This window comes from Peromyscus leucopus, chromosome 16_21 (assembly GCF_004664715.2).
Source record: "Peromyscus leucopus breed LL Stock chromosome 16_21, UCI_PerLeu_2.1, whole genome shotgun sequence".
Lineage (NCBI taxonomy): Eukaryota > Metazoa > Chordata > Mammalia > Rodentia > Cricetidae > Peromyscus > Peromyscus leucopus.
The window spans coordinates 19,475,013-19,493,258 of record NC_051084.1 but is presented as its reverse complement, the minus strand read 5'-3'; the positions used below and the strand labels follow the sequence as shown (position 1 = coordinate 19,493,258).

General features: G+C 43.8%; 1 protein-coding gene and 1 long non-coding RNA gene across 7 annotated transcripts in view; one reads left to right on the top strand and one right to left on the bottom strand.

Moving 5' to 3' along the window:
- The window catches only part of Dip2a (disco interacting protein 2 homolog A), an 86,671-nt gene that overhangs the window by 50,111 nt on the left and 18,314 nt on the right, over window positions 1–18,246 (bottom strand). For 3 of the 6 annotated variants that reach the window (XM_028874266.2, XM_028874262.2, XM_028874263.2), the window contains exons 2-6: window positions 16,810–16,881; window positions 10,262–10,378; window positions 7,717–7,836; window positions 5,798–6,025; window positions 768–896 (exon numbers count right to left, since the gene is read on the bottom strand). In XM_028874266.2, coding sequence (XP_028730099.1) covers window positions 768–896; window positions 5,798–6,025; window positions 7,717–7,836; window positions 10,262–10,378; window positions 16,810–16,881 — 666 coding nt within the window. The remainder of the gene's footprint in view (window positions 1–767; window positions 897–5,797; window positions 6,026–7,716; window positions 7,837–10,261; window positions 10,379–16,809; window positions 16,882–18,246) is intronic. The other 3 variants (XM_028874267.2, XM_028874265.2, XM_028874264.2) reach the window with 2 other exon arrangements.
- LOC119086785 lies at window positions 14,502–16,911 on the top strand. Its single transcript, XR_005090142.1, has 2 exons — window positions 14,502–15,066; window positions 16,766–16,911. It is a non-coding gene; the product is annotated as an uncharacterized LOC119086785 (long non-coding RNA).

Sequence of the window (18,246 nt, the reverse complement as noted above, 5' to 3'; positions counted from 1 at the left end):
TGAATGTGTTTAACTTTTGGTTTTGCACATACAAGGTCATATCATCTACAAACAGAGATAATTTTATTTCTTCCTTTGCAGTCTGGATGACTTTTATTTGTTTATTTTCCTTTGCTTGATTTCTCTGACTACAGTCTCCACTCCTTTCTCTGACTAGAAGCCCAGGTGAAGTAGGGAACCTTGCTGTGCCTCACTGATCCACACAATGAGAAGTTATAAAACTGTCCTGGCCTTTCAAAGAGCTAGCTTTCAGATTGTCTTGCCTTGTGTGGGGGTGTTAAGCTGTGGTCTTATATATATATTATTTCTTTCCTTCTATTTTAGATTCATTTCATTCTTTTTCTGCTTAAGAAAACTCTTAGGAGACTGAGTTCAGACATTTTTATTTTCTAATCTTATTATTTGAAGCTCTAAATCCCCTCCTAACATCATTCACTGATTCTGCACCAACCTCCAAGGCTGCCAAGGATATGAGGCATGGTACCCAGCTTGCCACGCTGACTGAGTATAGGAACTTTCCATAGCTGCTTATTTCCCTTCTCCAAAACTGGAAGGGGGAGCCGTTTCCTAGCTATTTCCAGTTATTCTTCTACATAATGTTTTCTATGGTAACATTCACTGCACACCGGTTTCTGTTTATTTGCACAGAAGAATCATAGCTGATGTCTGGCTTAATTAGAGAAAGGGAATACACAAAGGCCATGTTAAATATCATAGCGAGAACCTGTACTCTGTGGTTTCAGAAACGAAAGAGAAGCATTTCTTACCATCTGCAGTTTCCAGCACGTTCCTGCCATGCCCTCGAGGAATACCTCTCACAGATGCCACCTGGGGACGCTCGTAGTGTGAGTGCTCCGCAAGTCCAGTGGTAACGTCAGGTGGGGCAGAGTGCAGATCTGATTTTTGAAAAACATACCCAAATAACAGTGATTAATTCAACAAGCATTAAGTGTTTATTCCAACCTGTCCATCTAAAGTTTGCTGTCTGAGCTCTAAGCAAGGGATTAATCATGGTATCCTGAAAGTTCTGTTTTCCTGACTAAACAAAGGCATGCAGGGCCCTGCGCACCCCCACATGTGTTATGCAGGAATATGTGCATGTGTTGGAGGTGTCTCAATTCCACTCCTTAAAAGATAGACCTAGAACCACCAAGTATATCACAAAGTGCATGGAAAACTTGCCTTTTAACATAACAAGATCTTAGTTGAAAAGTTTCCTTACGGAAACAAAAATTAATTTGAAATAACATACTACTAAATGCTTTTCATTACATTACGAAGAAACAACCAGCCTTGTAACTTCCCTAAAAGTAGATTGGATATTATGAAGACATCATCTTTGTTGATCTAAGAATAAAAATACAAAAGCCAGGGGATGGAGTGGTGGCTCAGCAGTTAAGAGCACTTGTTGCTCTTGCAGAGGACCCAGGTTCGGTTCCCAGCACCCATATGGCAGGCAACTGCCTGTAACTCCTCCAGTTTGAGAGAATCCAAACTGGCCTTCTTGGACAATGCATCCTTATAAGGCATATATGCAGGCAAAACACTTATACACATAAAATAAAAATAAATCTTCAAAAAAATTTTTTAAAAAAAACAGCCAGACATTAAATAAACCTCTAATAACAGTACCTCGGAAGACAGGGGCAGGAAGATCTCTCTAAATTTAAGGCTAGCCTGCTATATATAGCAAGTTCCAGGCCAGCCAGAGTCACATGATGAGACCCTGTGTCTGGAGAATTTTTAAAAATTAAGTGCAAAAACTAAAAGTGCCCCATATGCTAGTTAAAATTTTCTGCAATGAGCCTGACATACCAATAAGTGATTTACACCTACAAGTCCAACTACTTGGGAGGCAGAGACAGAAGTTCAAGGCCAGCCTGAATTGCATGATACAATCCCATCTCAAATGAACAAAATATTTAAAAAATTAAGAGACTACCATCAACTTAATGTATAATCAATTAATGCTACATTTAAGAGAGTGTACATAAGATACGATTATTGCTTTCATTCTCTCAACATCAAAGTTTTTTTTTTAATTTTCATGGAGCAGGACTTTGATCTGTTCCAAACACTGACTCTAAGTCGCTAGAGGAATTTTCATTACTATTGGCCTAACACTGAGAGCATCAACAGTGGGGCGGCTGTTGGATGTGACATCGTACCACACACTGACGTCGACCAGTTCGTGCAGTGGGCCTGTGTGTGATGAAGGCTGGTCATCTGCAATATTTAAATTAATATGCTGTTCACTATGGTATTCTTAACACTCTGACAGTTCAATTCTGACCATCTATCATTTCATTAACTTGGATAAAATTCAAAGTAAGACCTGAGTAGGAAGAAAGAAAATACATAGGAGCAAAACATAAACTTACTATTTATAAAACAGAATATACTTTTTGGAAAAAAAAAATCTAAAATTTCAATGACAGTTTTCAGAAGCCTTCAAATAGCCTGGTGATGAGCACACTAGCATTTTAAAGTCTATCAGGAAGATCTTTCAGTTTGTAAAGAAACATCTCTGTGCTTCCAAACCTAGCAAAAAGAAGAATGATTTTAAAAGTATATGTAGAAAGAAGGTAATAATATATACCATGAAGTAGTTTTTTAAACAGCTACATAAACTAAACTTTGTGAGGGGGGGTGGTGGTGCACATCTTTAATCCCAGCACTCAGGAGGCAGAGGCAGGTGGATCTCTGAGTTCAAAGCCAGCCTGGTCTACAGAGTGAGTTCCAGGGTAGCCAACCATAGGCAGAGAAACTGTCTTTAAAAAAAACAAAACAAAAAAAAAAAAAACTCTGCTTTCAAAACCATCCCTAAAAGCACTGTTTTTGAGTGAAGTTTATATCTATGTCAAAATGTTTAATGTATTTTATTTCCTTAATCCAAAAACTGAAACTAATGCTTAAAAAAGTACCCTTACCTAATAAGTTCCACTTCCACATTTTTACTTAATATATTATTCTTATGTATTTTTCCTTAGTTCATCTGAAGTTCATCTATCTGGGGTTAGAAGCAAAATGATGGTTTTGTAATGAGGACAGGGAAGGTGCATATAAACTAAGTATCCCCTGTGCCAATGACCTCAGAGTTTTATGTTTCAGAAATCAGAACAGTACAAATTTGGGACATTTTATGCTTCACTAGTTAAGCACTCCAAACTGAAACCCTAAAATGTGCTGCTCTAAATTTCAGGTTTGAGATTAAGAAAAATAAACTTGCATTTGGAAGTTAAGAGCCAATGAGATGGCTCCGTGGATAGAAGTACTGGCCATGCAAGCCTTCTGAGCGGAGTTCAATTCCTGGAGCACACAATCGAAGGAGGGAACACATCGTGGCACATGCACACACGCCTGTGACCACACACACATAAACTAACAAAGTCCTGGTGGGCGGGGTCCACAGGTAAAGGCAATTACCACCAAGCCTTACAACCCCAGAACCCATATGGTGGAAAGAGAGAACCAACTCCTACAAGAGACCCCCCACTATGGCGCCCCCACACACATGTGCACAAAATAAAGAACTTCAAATGTATTTAGAATTAAAAGAATAAATAAATAAAATTTAGAAATCAAGTTGACTGTGCTCTTCAATTACTCAAAAGCTTATCAAAACTACATTTGCAGTAAGGTAATAGAAATCACGTTGAGATTTTTTTTGAAACTGAGTAGAATCAATCACAAAACATCTATGCTAGGCCAAGCAAGTAGGAAGGGAAAAGGGGCCTCCCAGCACAGCTGCAGGAGACAGAATGGATCATCTGCCAACACAGGCAGCAGAGCCACCTTATAAACACCGGAGAGTGAACACGCCTAACTCCAACACGCACCAGAGTGTTCCTGTTAAGACATCCATAAGCCACAACCACTGGATCCCTGAGGGCTGTTTGACCAAATGCTGTGAGCTATGGCTAGCCTGGCATGCTGAATGTGACCAAGAAGTAACAGCTCAGCGGTGGTGACAAGCCTCCAATGCAGGGTGCTCCTGAGTCCTGTCCCCTTAGAAAGAGCTTCACATATCAGAGACAAGGTGACTGAACACGACTCAGTGGGAAAGAGAGCATGCTGGGCAAGCGTGAGGGTCTGAGTCCAGATCCCAGGACCCATGGAAAAAGCAGGGATGTGCATGACTGTGATCCTGCACTGAGTGAGCTGGGGCTGGCTGGCACCCAGCCTAATTCTGGGTTAGTGAGATCCAGTCTTAAGGGAAAAGGGCAGATCGAGCAGGAGAGTCAGTGTTCCCCTCTGGCTGCCCCACGTGCCTACAGAGGTATGCATGTGGTGTGTGTGTGTGTGTCTGTGTGTCTCTGTGTGTGTATACACACAGGTGCACACACACACACACACACACACACACACACACATACACAGCTGAATAAATAAATAAATGTAAAACAAAAGCAAAATAAAGGCCTGCAGATAAACAGGAAAGCACAGCCCTGGCTGCCTTCCTGCTCCGGACTGTCACATTCCTTGAGGAAAGGTAGGCCACAGCCTCCAGCCACACAGGAAAGGAGCAGCCAGAGACACCCTGGAGGTAACTGTCTTATAATGGCTATCTACTCTTGCCACTGCTATTCATGGGGCTGCTCTGTGAGCAAGAAGCATGGTGTGGCAGAGGAAGCACAAGTTTCCACCCGACCCACATCGCAGTGGGAAACAGATGCCCGGCAATATACAGGAATTGTATAGGGTCTCAAACAAACAAAAATCAAGAGCTGTACTGACAAGCTCCACGGGACAAACCACAGGCTACCAGAAGAAACGTCTGACCTGAAAAGAACTTGGAACATGGTCCCAGCACCATCTACAGTGGCTTGCAGAAACCACCAACCCAGCCTGATGCACGGCAAGCGCTCATCACCCCAGCTCTAGCAGGAAAGAAAAGAAAAGGAAGAGGCCGAAACAACACTGGTACCGGCACGCTTCCCCACCAAGCAGTGCATGATCTCAGCAAGCTACCTCACTCATTTTATTATTGCTTTTTCTGTCTTCTTTCTTCATCTAGGAAAATGAGGGATGAGAGAAGTCTTTAACACGGACTACATTTTAAGGTACTAGGACACGAATGTCTGCGGGCTTCACATACAGCTAATCACACAACTACTGCTTGTAGGCAGGGTTTCAGATGGCTCGAGACATCACTTCTTTGTAAGACTGACTACTGTCATCCAAGAACTCGTGGCTGAGAAGACTCCTGTATCTTTAAGACTGGCTTTGATTGACATCTTGATTTTAGGAAGAGGACTATCTGTAGGAAGAAAGGCCAGACCTTAGCCCCCATCTCAGGACCTGTGCTCAGGACAACCCCCAGCCCGTACAGCCACATATGCAAAGAGCCACAGGAAAGACAGTGACTAGAGAGCCAGGCCCAGGGCGGCCGTCACAAGCACCTGGAAAACAGGAAAAGACAACAGGACGTCAAGAGAACAGCGTGTTCCTGAGGACTGGGGCACACCCCACCAGCCTGGAACTGCCAGGCCACGGAATCACAGGACTGCTTCTGTCCCCGAAAGACACATTTCAGATAAGAAAGAGGTGGATCTGGATGGAGACAAAAAATTTACCAACAGAGCCATTTTGTTCAACTAAGTCTGGATGCCAAGCTATCCGAGTGTGGCCCCATTGTGACAAATGTGATTATTAAAAGCTAAAAAACAGCTGATATCTCAAGCAGACAAGGCATCATGTGACATCTGGCTCATGACCTCAGTCACTTGACAGTAGTCCTCTGTCCCGGACACTTCTGACCCTTCCCAGTGGGCGGGGCTAGGCAGCTGTTACTGACCTATGTGGGCGTGGGCCGTGAGGCCCGCAAGCGCTGTGGTGGTACTAGGAGCCGCGGCAGGTCTCCCTCCCGGGTGGGATGAGGTGGAGGATGCAGAGGATGAAGTGGACGAGCCCTGAATGACCCTGTCGAGCCAGGGCTCGATGCTGGAATGGCTCTGGAGCAGAGCGGAGGTGAGTCGCCCAGGTCGCCGTAAAGAGCCCTCATCTTCTGAGGCAGATGACGTGTCTGTGATCAAAATAACGGTGACAAGCATGATGTAGAGATGGGTCAAGAGAGGGAGAGGGCCTCTCACTCGTCTCCAGGCCTGAAGCACAGTTCGGCCCTGTATGACAAGTGGGCACTGTCTAAGGTGGAAGCTCCGTTCCAGCCTCACTCTCCCCCATTGCAAACCCGGCCTCCTCTCAGAAAGCCCGCCAAGCGGCAGCTCCTCGCCCGGAGCTCCTCAAGACTGCACCTACAGCATAATGGAGCTCCAGTGCATAGACCTGCCAGGTGATCCCCCCCCCCCAAGATCAACCAGGAATGCTTTGCTCAGATTAAACCTAGTCCTTTACTTTTTAATTTGGCTCGATTTGGCTTATTGCATCAGTGAGAAATCCACTTAGGGGGTGGCGTGTCCAAAAATACTTATCAGGCACCTCAAAGGTCACCTTCAGAAGGGCACATAAGAAGTCCTACTTTTGGGAAGTGATCCCATGAGTGCCAAGGTCCCGACAGAGGCCTTGGCCACAGGTTTTCAAACACTAGGAATGAAAACAGCTTTCTGTCCCCTAAACCTAGGAAATCCCAACTGTGATGTGCTCTGAGTGTCCAGCCCTCACTGCTCTCCATCTACACAGCCTGACACCACATCCACACATCAGCAGGGCGCAGCCCGTACCTCATATCCTAGCCTGTGCGTGAATGCCTCAGCACTGCGGTTGTTACGGGAGACTATGGCCCTGGCTACATCCATGTTCATAGGGAAAGCGGGAAAAGTACCTCTGGAAAGGATTCCTTCCTCAACATAATTGCTTCAACTCATGAAATTATTTGTGAACTAAGGTTCCATGAAGTCAGCATACCTGTATTTTATTACAGTTATTAAAACATTTTCTTATTGTTGGATAGTGCCTACAGTGTTATTAGCAGAAACAGTAATGTGGCAATAATTTCTGAAGACTTCTTCCAACAATAAGCTTTTCTTAAAAGGGGAGAAGCACCTACCAGGCTACCAGGTCACCCTGCAAATCTTGTACGATTCCAAACGCATCAAGCCTAAATGATTTTTTTGACTTGGAACTTGAGAGGCATCTGTGGCAATGCACCTCAGTCTGGCTTAACAGGACGTTAGAGAGAAACCTGTCTGCATATTTTCATTTCCAGAGGTAACAATAGATGATAAAATATACCCACACCCTCCAAATAAGCATCTTAAATGGTCCCACTGGAGGGATGGCCAGGAGGTCAGCAGCACAATAGACAGGGCACGGGTTAGAGTAGGTTTAAAAGTCAGCCCAGAAGTTTGTACTCCACTACGTGCCTGTCTTAGGTTTGTCACTTTATTAACAGCTATAAATAGCATCTTAGGTTTTTTTTGGGGGGGGGGTGCTGAGGACTGAACCCAGGGCCTTGTGCTTGCTAGGCAAGCGCTCTACCACTGAGCTAAATCCCCAAGCCCGCATCTTAGTTTTTTAAAAAGTAAAATCCATAAAAAAATCCTACTACAATACAAATATTCACCTGGATAAGAAAAATACCAAAGATACGATAGATTCTTAGGTAAGGAATATGCACATATGTAAACATTTTTAATTTCTAAATTTCTCAAACCTGTATTACAGGTTACAAGGATATTCCAATTCAGTAAAGTAAATATTAACCGCCAGGCCTACGACATACTCATAAAAATCCATCCTGAAACCATTTATCAATACCTGGAGGAGTATAGGTTTCCACAGAGGAATGCACAAGGACAGACCGTCTTTTTGAAGGCATGGGCATCTTCCTCTCTTTGTATTTGGCCAAAGCTGCTTGCACGGCTTCCGTGTGGACATCTGCACAGGAACAACAGTAGCAGTAGATGTTTTACTACATAGGTAACAATCTACTTTTACATTTACTCTGAGCAGAAAAAAACAATGCTCTGCCTTCCCACTCACCCCATACCTCCGATTCTCTCCACATATTGCTTTACTTGAGGACTCAACTCTTGAACTTCATAAATACTTTCAGTTATAAAAAATTACAAAATAAAAAGCTGTGGACCCCCCAGAGATTCGCTGGCCAGCCATCTTAGCCAACAGTAGATACACAAAACAAACAGAAAAATCAAGTGGACACATTGTGAAGACAGCAGCCAGGATATCAATGTCAGCATCTCAATTTTAGTAAGTTCCCACTGGAGATGTTTCAATGTTCATGCAGCATATGCAGTAATCAATTCATCTGGGTTTTTTTTTTAATTAAGTGTACTATGATTATGGAAGACGGCCAACATCAACCTCTGGTCTCCACATGCATGCACACCTGAACACACACATGTACAGGTCAGTTGGCATACATGTATTGCTCAGTTGGTAGAATGCTTGCACAGCATGTATGAATCCCTGGGTTCCAACCCCAGTACCACATAAACCAGGCATTTTGGTACGTGACCATGTTCCTAGTCCCCAAGACGGAAATGAAAGGATCAGGAGTTAAAGGCCGTACTCCACTACATGGTAAGTTCCAGGCCAGCTTGGGCTATGTGAGATTGTCTCAAAATAATAGGGGAGGAGGGCAAATTTATGACCACCAATTCTGACAACCTAAGTTTGATCCCTAGAACCTACAAAGTAGAAGAAAAACCAACTGCTGCAAATTCTCTGACCTCCATGTGCGAACCATGGCACACATGCGCACTCGCACACACATACACACACACACACACACACACACACACAATAAATAAGTAAGCAGAATTGTTTTTAAAAGTAAAATAAAAAAATTAAATATTATTTAAATATTTATTTAAAAAAAACAATTGCCAAATAGTGAGAAAATCTAAGTGAAAGGAAATTTAAAGTTACACCAGTTATACAGCAACTTCCATATACACAGACATTACTGAGTCGTCCCAGAGCTCCTGCTGGAGAAGTAGATACAGACAGCAAGCACACTGTCTGGGCAGGCAGGAGAGGGAGGGTTCTCTACAGACTCAAGAGACGCTTAGTCAGTGAAGGGCTTGCACTGTGCACACAAGGACCCGAGTTTGACCCCCAGAACTCACAGTTTAAAAATACCTAGGTGCAGGCCGGGCGGTGGTGGCGCACACCTTTAATCCCAGCACGTGGGAGGCAGAGCCAGACGGATCTCTGTGAGTTCGAGGCCAGCCTGGTCTACAGAGCAAGATCCAGGAAAGGCACCAAACTACACAGAGAAACCCTGTCTTGAAAACCAAAAAATAAATATAAATATATATGCTAGGGAGGCAGAAACAAGAGGCTCACTGGCCAGCCAGGATAGCCTACTCTAAGCTCAAAGCTTAAATAAAAAAAGAGTAGATGGCACCTGCATGTACATGCATACATGCAAGCACACTCATGAGCACACACACAATTGCTGCAAGCAAGCAACCTCTAAGGCAATCAACATATAAAAGAGAGACATTAAAACAAACTATCTGAACCAGGTGCAATGCAACACTTTGTAACACAAAGGTGTAATCAAACACGCCTTTGATCCCAGCACTCGGGAGGCAGAAGCAGGCAGATTTCTGTGAGTTTGAGGCCAGCCTGGGCTACAGAGCAAGTTCCAGGACAGCCAGGACTACACAGAGAAAAATATTTTCGAAAAACCAAAACTATTAAACAAAAACAAAAACAAAAACAAACAAAGAAACCCAAAACTATATGAAAGTTCCTCTTTCTTTCTTTCTTTCTCTCTTTCTTTCTTTCTTTCTTTCTTCTTTTCTTTTCTTTTCTTTTCTTTTCTTTTTCTAGTTTCTCAAGACAGGGTTTTTCTGCATAACAGCCTAGCTTTGTAGACTAGGCTGGCCTCGAACTCATGGAGATCCACTTGCCTCTGCCTCCTGAGAGAGCTGGGATTAAAGGTGTGCGCCACCACTGCTCTATAGGGTTCTGCTTTCTTGAACAATAAGATGAAAATTATCACTCAAGTGAAAAATAACTACTTTTTTGTTAGTTTGTTTGTTTGTTTTTCAAGAGAAGGTTCCTCTGTATAGCTCTGGCTATCCTGGAACCTGCTCTGTAGACCAGGATGGCCTGGAACTCTCAGAGATCTGCCTGCCTCTGCCTCTGCCTCTGCCTCCGCATGCTGGGATTAAAGGCGTGTGCACCATGCTCAGCTGAAAAGGAACTAGTTCTCTGGTGGACATTCTAGCAAAGAGAAGCCAACCAAAAGCCTCGGTAGCCAGACCAGAGCGTCTCGCCTGATGCGACCCCACCTCCTACTCCCGCACTTCCAGAGCTATGGACCTACCTGACCGGAAGCGCTCATCCCTTGAGTTGGTAGCCCGAGACTTCTGTGGTTTAGATGTGGCTGCAGTCATCAAGGGCCCAGGAATTCTATTCTCAGTTTGCAGACATGGGTCTACTCCTGAAACACAGTTTTATACCTTGTGTAAACAATTTTCTTTTCCAGTGATAAAAAGCTCCATTTACAACAATGTGCATTCCTCTTATATGGCCATGGAGCACATGCTGCACACCCCTGGTATTGGCTCTGAAAGCACAAAAGAGCCTCTGGCTTTGGATTTAGTGCCATAAACATAGGCCAGGGCAATGTCCACATCCAGGCTGTCTTCTCCTCATACCACTAGACCTAGTTCATAATCATAATGATGATGATGATGACGATGACGACACCCTCAGGGTGTCCTTGGCAACATGGCACCATCAGTTCAGGTTGTATGTGAGTCACAGATGTCTAAGAGCTAGTTCCTGAATGTATGGCTGCTCTATAAATCTAAAATGGCCTGTACTGCTTGTGACCATTACAGTCTACAGTGTCATCAAATATTAACTGAGAAACAGCCCATCGGCCATCACTAGGTGTCCCTTAAATACAAAGAAAAGGTTGAGAGGTAGAGAATGAAACACCAAGAACAGAACTGAACAACTTCAGTGCACAGAGTGTTCAGAGGCCGGCAAACTGGTCTAGTCAGCAGCACCTCTGTTGGCTCTGTCTTCAAATCTGGGATGGACAGAGAACATGTCACCTGTTCTCCACACATCCTCAGCTAGCCCCTGGCTCACAGTGACAGCATCCTGACCAGAGCCACCCATGGGATACAAGACAGTGAGAAATAGCAGGGTACAAACAGCATGGCCACTAGACAATGTCTCTGGTATCATTCCAATCCTAATCTGCTAACATCTGTGAATAGCACAGCAAAACCTTTAGCTGAGACTCAGTAAGAATGAGCTTGACATTGTCAGCCTTTGCTTGAAAAAGCCTTATAAGACTAGCCGGCGGAGATTCCAGTCTCACTGGCTCCTCCAGTCTTGACCACACCCCCAGTACAAGCAGAGTCTATCCTGACTTCAACTGGGTCAGTGTCCCTCACAGGAACAGAGACAGCAGTGGCGCCGCCTGACTTCTAAGGCTGGGTACACAAAGCAACACAACTCTCTCGACCTGACTCAGCTGTGCCTGTGAAGTCCAGTGTGCTGATCTCCATGTCAAAAGAGCCAGGTGAGAAAACAGGAGAGGGAGGCAGGTGAGGGGGGCCTCCCAGCCCAAACACCAATGATGGGGCCCTCACAGGTCACCTACTCAGATACCTACTCAGACTCATAGCTTGACTTTGACAGCATTCACAAGTGCTAGTCTCTGAGCTGGTCCAAACTGCAGGTCCATGAGCATGATAGATTTGTGGTGCTGTCTAGCGTGGCTGGTTATATAGCACTGGAGAATGAGAAGGGTGACTCCAGAAATCTATGCTTAATTCGACAAAATATAAGCCCCCGCGCGCGCGCGCGCGTGCGCACGCGCGCGCGCGCGCACACACACACACACACACACACACACACACACACTCCATGTATACATACACACACACAGATATATGACAATACTGAACAGTGGCCCTACTGGGCTAAAGAACCACTTAAAGTTTCACTGAAGAAAATGTAGTATCAGGCATTAAGGATGATGAAGTGGTACATTGCACAATATATTCCAAAACATGGGTGCCTTTATCCTTTAGATAGATGAAATATTCAATAAAGATAACAAAAACTGATCTGAAATTACTGGATAAAGGGGAAGTTTTTTTTTTTTTTGTATGATTGATTTTGTTTTTGTTTTTGTTTTTTTTTTTTTTTTTTTTCGAGACATGGTTTCTCTCTGTAATAGCTCTGGCTGTCCTGGAACTCACTCTGTAGACCACAAACTCACAAGGATCCGCCTGCCTCTGCCTCTTGAGTGCTAGGATTAAAGGCGTGCGCCACCATGCCTGTTTTGCTTTTGTTGTTGTTGTTTTGGTTTGGTTGTTTTTGCAACAGGGTTTCATTGGGCATCCCTAGCCTGTCTGGAACTTGCTATGTAGACCAGGCTGGTCTTGAACTCACAAAGGTCCACCTGCCTCTGCCTCCTAAGTAGTAGGACTAAAGACCCTAAAAATCATACCAGCCTTAAGTTTGTTTTGTTTTAATTTTATGTATATGTGGTGGTGGTGGTGGTGGTGGTGGTGGTGGTGGTGGTGGTGGTGGTGCATGTGAGTGCAGGTGCCCATGGAGGCCAGAAGAGGGCGTCCCTGGAGCTGCAGTTACAGGTGGTTCTGGAACAGAGCTCTAGTCCTCTGCAACAGCAGGACATGCTCATATTTGCTGAGCCGTCTCTCCAGCCCTAACATGATATACTTTTAATTTTAGCAGGTATCAAGAGATAACTTTCCAGTAAGGTTACAGTGATTCACACTCCCACAAGCAACATGTGTAAGTGCTATATCCTCACACATTTCTCAGCACTGAGTTAGAGAAAGCTTAAGAATTCTTCCAACCTAAGAGGATAGTTCACTTTATTTGCATTTCCATATCTACTAGTAAAGTTGAACATGATTTAGTGTTTATTACCTACTTATGTTTCTTATTCTTTGAATTTCTTTCTTCCACTTAAGAAATTTATGTTTTTTTATATGTTTAGATATTGGTTATTTCTTCTAAATATATTTTGTGATCCCAATATAGGTTCTGTATTTTTCTTGATAAGTGTATTAGTAATTATTTTACAACGTATTTTCAATTTAAATGAATTTTTCATATTTCAAAATAGAACTATTGAAAAATAAAAGCTACATATTCTCTAAAACTACAATAGCAATAAAACCAACATCTCTTACTAATTCCAATAGCTAAACAAGCAGCCTTCCAAGCACACACAACGTCCCTGTACACAAAAATAGCTGCCTTTTATCTTCTAGCATTTACCCTGTTTTGTTTCCACATCTCATGATGTCAATCTAGAACTCTCTATACCTTTGCTAGGACTGGAAATAGCTAAGATACACAATTGTTCTGCTTAATGGTTGTTTGTGATTTTTGGAAAAATAGGCTTTAAAATGTTTTAACAGTTTCCTTCAATCCCAATTTTAGTGTGGCTTTTGTTTGTTTGTTTGTTTTTGAGACAGGGTCTCTCCATTATGTAGATGTGGCTATCCCGGAACTCACTATATATATATATCAGACTGGTCTCAAACTCACAAAGCTCTACCTCCCAAATGCTGGGATTAAAGGTGTCCACCATCACAACCACAATTTTAGTTTTTGTTTTGAATGAACCAATACCAATATGTAACCAGGATCTTCAACATTCTTTTTCAGTTATTTATAAATATACCCATACAGGTAGTATAAAGCACATGCAATTTCAGAAGCATTACACAGGGGGAAAGGTAGCCACTATACAGTTTAAGAAATAAAGCATGGAGTTGGAGAGATGGCTCAGTGGTTACCAGTACTTGCTGTTCCTACAGAGGACCAGAATTTAGTTTCCAGAACCCATGTGACATCTCACAAGCCATCTCTAGCTCCAGTTCTAGGAGATATGACACTCGCTTCTGACCTCCATGGGCATGCACGTGGTGCACAGGCAGACACAATACATAAGCAAAACACACACATGAAAAAGTCAATCTTAGCCGGGCGGTTGGTGGCGCACGCCTTTAATCCCAGCACTTGGGAGGCAGAGCCAGGTGGATCTCTGTGAGTTCGAGGCCAGCCTGGGCTACCAAGTGAGTTCCAGGAGAGGTGCAAAGCTACGCAGAGAAACCCTGTCTCGAAAAACCAAAAAAAAAAAAAGAAAAAGAAAAAAGAAAAAAGAAAAAGTCAATCTTGTGAAGAAGCAGCAGCAGCAGGAATAATAGTAATATTTAAGCATGGGCTAACAAGATAGACCAGCAAGTAAGAGTGCTTACTGTGCCATCCTAACAAGCTGAAATTGATCCTCAGAACCCATATAAAAGAGTCGGGGGTGGTGGCACACATCTGTAATCCCAGCACTCCCATGGAAAGACAGGGAGCAAAACACGGGAAAATCATCTAGAAGCTCACCGGCCAGCTACTGGAGTACCCAGCACAGCAGAAACAAGAGACCCTGCTTCAACAAAACGGAAGGAGAGAAGCAACTCCCAGGAGTTTTCCTCTAACTAGCACATGCACACCATGCTTGAGCACACTCAGAGCCTCTCTCTCTCTCTCTCTCTCTCCCCCCCCCTCTCTCAAGTTTAAAGAAAAAGAAATAAAGCTTTCAGGTAGCTGAAGATCGAATGTGGCCTACTCTATCCAATCTCACCTCTACCAGGAAATGGTGTACTCCAATCTAGAAATTCCTTTTCTTTCTTTAACAGCTTCATAAGGGCCTCTGGTGTAGTTTCTCGTGGTTTACTTATTTATTACCATTATTACTTCTTTTTTGGTCAGGGTCTCACTGTACAGTCCTGGCTAGCCTATAACACAATATGTAGACTAGGCTGGCCTCAAACTCACAGAGATCCACCTGACTCTGCCTCCCCAGTGTCTGGTATGTTTTTAAAGCTCATGCTGGCCACATTGCTTTGTGATGTCCTTCCAAACCATCATCTCACTGTGGTTCATCACTGATGATGTCTAGATGCTCTGGCATCCCATGGTCTGGGTTGGAGATCTTGGTAGTTCAGGATCATAATGGACATTCTTGTGTACCTAAAGGAGAACTGTGGCACCATGTGGCACAGATGCATCCACACTGGCTCCAATATGGATGTCAGGCTCTGGTTAATCTTCACTTCTCTGATCATCTGAGAGGTTAGGGTTTATTATTATTATTGTTACTGTGTACTGTTGACCCATTTTCTCATCTCATTAGGAAACCTGGGCTCTTGGTGGCATAGGCTAGACTCCTGGTGCTCAGTTGTCCCCCAGGCCTCACGCTAGCCCCCTAGCCATGCAGATGGAGAGCATGTCTTCTCCTGCAGGAAGAGCCACTAGGCGGAGCTGTCTGGACATTCCGGGGCCATTTCTTAAATCACTGTGTTACAACCATCCTCCTTCAGTCTGTAGTTTGACTTTGCAATCCCTTTGTGGGACCTTTTGAATTTAAAAACAGGAGCTATGAAGTTTAATGTATCCCGACTTGTAAGTCTTTTCTTTTATGTTGTAGTAGTGGCATATCTGGCAATCAAGAAACCCTTCCTCTCTTGAGACGGCAACACTTCCCTGTGAGGTCTCCCAAGGGCTCTCCAGTTTCTGCCCCCTCTCACACTTGGGCCTAAAACACCTGCAGTTAACTCTGGTGTCTAGGTTCATGTATCTTACACAGGTACTGGTGCCTACGCCAGCACCCTAGCCACATGCCATCTCTCCAATACCAAGTCTGTATGTGTGTACGTGTGCATCTCAGCGGGCCTTTCTGTCCCAGTAGTCCAGCCGCCCTCCCTTGCAAAGTAATCTATTCTCGGTGGTGACAGCCTCAGAACAACTCAGTAACTCGCCAGACAACCCCTCCCATCACATTTTGGATCTCCTGACCTTTTGTACTTAAGACATAAATTTAAGAATTAGGTTGTGAAATGCCATTAAAAATATTCAAAATAGGGAGCTGGAGAGATGGCTCAGAGGTTAAGAGCACTGGTTGTTCTTCTGGAGGTCATGAGTTCAATTCCCAGCAACCACATGGTGGCTCACAACCATCTATGAGATCTGGTGCCCTCTTCTGGTGTGCAGACAGAACACTGTATACATAATAAATAAATAAATATATCTTTTAAAAAATATTCAAAATAGCAGCTGAATGTGATGGCGTACGCCTAATCCCAGCACTTTGGGAGAGGCAAGTGAATCTCTGTAAGTTCAAGGCTAGCCTAGTCTACAAAGCGAGTTCCAGGACAGCCAGTGCTGCTACACAGAGAAACCCTGTCTCAATAAACCAAAAGAACAAACAAACAAAAACAAAATCAAAATAATGAATATGCCAAATCTACAAATTAATGTGCAAAGAATTAAAAAATTTACAATTTGTGTCCTTATCTAGTAAGGAACTATATCGGGCCACTCTATGACCACGAAAATAGAGTAAGTTGCTGGGGTAGTGGCGCACACCTTTAATCCTAGAACTCAGGGGGCAGAGGCAGATGGATCTCTGTGAGTTTGAGGTCAGCCTAGTCTACAGAGCTAGATCCAGGATAGCCAGAGCTGTTTGCACAGAGAAACCCTGTCTCAAAAAAAAAAAAGTCCTATTTGGGAGTGAGATCTGTATCAAGCCAAAGCTGTAAATTATAATCTATGCCCTTGGATTTTTATCATCTAATAACAGACATATTATTCAGCCCTTAAAAAAATATGAAACAGATAACAATTTTTAAAATCCAAAATCAGCGCTTATTTATTATTAGTAGTTTGCAGTGCTGGGAATTGTACCCAAGATCTATCACATGCTAGGCAAGTGTTCTACCACCAAGCCACACCCCCAGCCCACTAAAATCAGTTCTTATATCATGTTTTATAGGACAGTCTATTTGTGGCTGCAGCAGAAGCAGGAGCCGGCCTTACCTTGAATGAGGGGAATGTAACGAGCCAACAGCTTCGCCCTTTTCTTCTCGTAGCCTTTCTGAGTGATGTCACCTAAAACAAGAATGGGAAACGAGAATTTCATTATTGTAAAGTTCCAGAACTACTTGTGTGTGTGTGTGTGTGTGTGTGTGTGTGTGTGTGTGTGTGTGTGCATGTTTACACATGCATGTACACATGGAGGCCAAAGGTCCACCTTAGGTGCCTCTAACCATCACCTTGTTTTTTGAGACAGGGCCTGTCTCTCAGTAGCCTGGAACTAACCAAGAAGGCTAGGCTGGTTGACTGGCCATTGAGCCCAGGGGACCCCAGGGGATATTTTCTCCTCTGCCCCCCCAGCACTGGGACTTTAAGCATGTACTATACCTGTCTCTTTAATGTGTGTTCCAGGGATCAAACTCAGTTACTCAGGCTTGTGCAACAAGCATCTTACCAATTAGAGTATCTCTCTAGCCAGTTCTAAGATTTTTAATTAAAAAAAAAAAATCTTGGTCTGGAGAGACAGCTCAGTGAGTAAAATTCTTTCTGAACATTGACAAGAACCTGACTTTGGATCCCCAGAACCCACCTGATGTAGTGGTGCACATCTGCGAGCCCAGCATTCCCCTGATGAAATGGGAATGGGAGACAGGACGGTCCCTGCAAGCTCACACGCTAGCTAGTCTGGTGTGTACAGCAGTAAGCAACAAGGGGCCCTGTCTCAAAGAAAACATGTGGGAGCTGATTCACAGGATTGACCTCTGACCTCTACACATGCACTGTGCCCCACTCCCAGACACACAAAGATTTTTTTGAGTTATAATATAAAAACTATACACTAATACCTCTCAAGAGGGTCACTAGGTAAGTAAGCCAGGATGAACCCATACCATGGAAGGCGGTAAAAGGAGCAGACTACTGACATGTAGCGCTTCAGGCAGATCTCATGTAAAAGCTGTTGAGCGAAGGAAGCCTGACTCAAAGGCCATACACTATATATACATTATTCTCTATGACGACACGCTGGAAAAGACAAAACCACAGAAGCCAACTAGACGGTAGGTGCCAGGAGACAGGGAGGGAACTGCCAGAGGGGACAAGGAATCCAGTGTAAGACTGGCATGACTTGACTCTCTCAGTAATGACATGACTGTGTCACCTGTCAAAGGCTTACAGAACACACACTGCGAAACAATCTTACTGTATGTAAATAATACTTTAACTTTTTGAAAAAGGTGATCAACATCTCCTGGAAACTTGTCTGAGGAGACTCTGAGGCTGGAGAGACGTCTCAGCAGTAAGAGTGCTTCCCGCTCTTCCAGAGGACCCTAGATTGGTTCCCAGAAACCATGTTACTCAGCTCAGAATTGCCTGCAACTCCTGCTCCACAGGATCCAATACCCTCTTTTAGCCTCCACAGGTACACACGTGTGGCACACA